Here is a 3,248-nt window from a genome sequence, read left to right on the forward strand (position 1 = left end):
GACATTTGAAGTGTGACTGCAGCCCGGGAACTGAGAATGCCAATAACTAGCATTTCAGCTGTTGGTGCCCCAAGCAAGCAGCCCAACAGAGCATGGAGTGCTCGTTTTTCTTCCTGGGCAGCTCCTGCCAGCAGCTCAAAGTGGCAGCCAGGACAGGGCAACTTGCAGACCTCCATGATAGCATGCCCCTGGGTGGGCTGTCAGGGAGCTAGCTGCTCTCCCTCTGTCCCCTGAGAAGGAGGGAGGAAGAGGAGAGCACTGTGGGATTGTGGAGGTTTCTCTCCTTGGCCACACATCTAGTTTGTCGCAGCATGACAAAGAAGTTGCTATTTAAACAACAACTTCTTTGTGGCAGATCCACCAGTGTTTTTTAGAACAAATTCCTTCAACACATGGCACGTTACAGAATAATCGCATATATCCTGCAACAGATGTAACATGTCGAGGGCACTGTACAGCGTGTGAGCCCAGAAGGAATATCTGGATCATCAAATCCAGTATCTTGGTATCACAAATAGCCACATAAGATAATATGTTTAATAAATTTGTCAAGCTCATTCTTAAAGGCACTTAGTAATATCTTGATGTCTAACCAGTGAATCACAAAGTTGGGGCCCTTCATAATTCACTGATGTGGCTTGTTACAGAAACAAGATTGGCAACAAGGCATGGCTTTCTAAAGCCTTTGCAGGAAGCCAGTGTTTTCCATGTTTTATTTAAAGGGACAACTTGAGGCATCCCGATTTACCACAAAATAAAATTAACCCTCTGTATTTGCATTTCCTTCCCATGTCCATTTCCAGGTTGTACCTCAGAATTGACTTAAGCTAGAGAAGGCATCTTCTTGTCCAGTGTTTGGGAGGTTTCTTTTTTGAGCCTAGTTCTGCCTGACCTGTCCGGGCCAGGTAGTTTCTTTGAGAATGGATGTAAACATCTTTAAAAGTTCAATAAAACACCAAAATATCAGGAGTTTTTAGTCAACAGAGCTCTGATGAATTTCTGCCATTTTGTATCAGGAAAATCGTTTGCCTGAAAATTGGAATTCAGGTTTAATAGGGAAAAGTGTTTGTCCCATAGGTCAAAAGAATGACTCCCAGTGAGCAAGACTGCTGCATTTAAATAGACTTAAGATTTTATCATTTACTGTTACATGTTTATGGATGACGAAATAATGCAAGTGTTCCATGGTTCTAAATGTATAAGTCATTAGCAGGCAAGTGCTTTTATAACTAAAAGCTATTATATTTGATGTTCAGCCAAACTGTATAGTCTTATTATTCTGTTCTTTCTTTACCAACTTGATTATCTCTATTTCAGCTTCTTTGAACTTTCTTTTATATTTGACTTTGGTGTACCAAGTGTATTTGAAATCAGAGTTCCTTTTCCTACAATTCTGCTGATACTTCCTTAAATTGTGTTCCTTGGGCCAAGTTGTTGTTTTTTTTCAAAGGCTATAGGAACATAATTCATTGACCCCCTTTCACTAGCTTCTCATGTTATTTTCCCTGTTCTTCTAGTTGCTAAAAACTCATGAGCAGAAAATTTTGAACTAATGTTCATTTTGTGTTGCAATGCAATATATTTGAGCTCCTACATACAATAAACACTCTTAAATTAATGTATCATGCAGTGTATATACAAAACACTGAAGAACTATGGGAAATTATACTGGACCATTTGTGCTGTCATTTTTTTTATTCTGTGGAATATTTACCCAGAAGGATACTTTGATAAATAGGAAAAACTTACATTAGATAGGTCCTCAAGCCTTACTTACTCTGAAAACTGGAGAAATAAAGAAATATTTTCTGTAAAATGTGCATATTTCCCTGAATTAGTATATACTTCAAGTGCATGAAGTGATACTATGAAGTCAGAAACAATCAAAACAAGGGTTTTCTTGAGGCATATTCTGACAAAGATTGCTTTTTTGTGAGCATTTGGATGTATATTCAAACCTACATTGGCTCGTAGAACCGTATAGATGCTGTTCTAATAAAAGGCGGTATTAATGGCTAATTGCTGCTTTAATTAAAAGTGCTCTTCCACCTCTTTTTCAGAACAAGAGGAAAACTTTGAGTTTATCATTGTGTCCCTCACTGGCCAGACTTGGCACTTTGAAGCAACCACATATGAAGAAAGAGATGCATGGGTGCAAGCCATAGAGAGTCAGATACTGGCCAGTCTACAGTCATGTGAGAGCAGCAAGAATAAGGTAAGGTGTATAACATGATACTGGAATTAAGCAAGGCTCCTAGATCGTTAAAGAGAAATCAGGATCTAGATAATGTAAGAAAGAGGAAAGCATGTATTGTGAGGGCTTTGTACTCTTTAGACACAAAGTACTGAGAAGAGTAAACAATGCAAACATGTGTGTCTTGGAAACAATTTAATGCAACTTATTTTATACCCTTTTTATATTTTTGCTTTCATGTTTAATATAACGTGAACCTATCAGGTATTTTTCTCCTCATTTTTATAATTTCAGATGAATCATTAACTTTTTTAACTAATTTATGGGTAGTTATACATTTTATCCGCTTCTGTCAGTCCAAACTTTGTTTCAGAGCTGGTCTGTAAAAGAGCTGTTTAAGGGCTTGTGCCTGTGAAAATAGCAACTTATTTAAAAGTCATGTCTGTACTGACAGCTCCTGTGCTTGTGCAAAGTAGTATTCCATTAAATGCCCTAGTTTGCCTAATAGTAACAACATTCAGTCTTATCCATCCCCCAGACCAAGAGCACTCTCACTTACAATCAGAGCGTACACATTTAAGAAGCAATGGTCAATTATTCCTCTATTGTCCAAGTCCTGTTTTGGTGACACTGCTGTGAAGTTTTTCTTTCCGTTAATTAATATTAATTCGTTCTTAGTTGTTTTGTTTTAGACAAGCTAATGGGAAAATAATCAGGAAGCAAAAGTGGTGCCATGGAACAGGTACCACATCACAACACATTCATATATGGCAAAAGTAATTTTTTCTCCTTACTTTAGCTGTTTTTTAAATCTCTATCTCCCAAATCCCAGTTTCTTTCTGGGGAGAGCTTAATCGTTTGCAGTTCTTGAACTTCTTGGTTTTGAAAGAAACTCCACAAACTGAAAGGTCTTTTTACATTGTTCATGTTGACTTGGTCTACTTCATTATTCATAGAAGTAGGGTCGGAAGGGACCTTATAGATTCATAGATGTTAGGGTTGGAAGGGACCTCAATAGATCATCGAGTCCGACCCCCTGCATAGGCAGGAAAGA

At 38.0% G+C, this 3,248-nt stretch overlaps 1 protein-coding gene across 1 annotated transcript in view; it reads left to right on the forward strand.

The window, feature by feature from the left end:
- Positions 1-3,248, forward strand: part of AGAP1 (ArfGAP with GTPase domain, ankyrin repeat and PH domain 1) — a gene marked incomplete at its 5' end in the record, with an annotated part of 301,279 nt that overhangs the window by 235,517 nt on the left and 62,514 nt on the right. The window contains one exon of the mRNA XM_025214080.1: positions 2,061-2,215. Coding sequence (XP_025069865.1) covers positions 2,061-2,215 — 155 coding nt within the window. The remainder of the gene's footprint in view (positions 1-2,060; positions 2,216-3,248) is intronic.

The sequence above is a fragment of the Alligator sinensis genome, unplaced genomic scaffold (assembly GCF_000455745.1).
Source record: "Alligator sinensis unplaced genomic scaffold, ASM45574v1 scaffold205_2, whole genome shotgun sequence".
NCBI lineage: Eukaryota > Metazoa > Chordata > Crocodylia > Alligatoridae > Alligator > Alligator sinensis.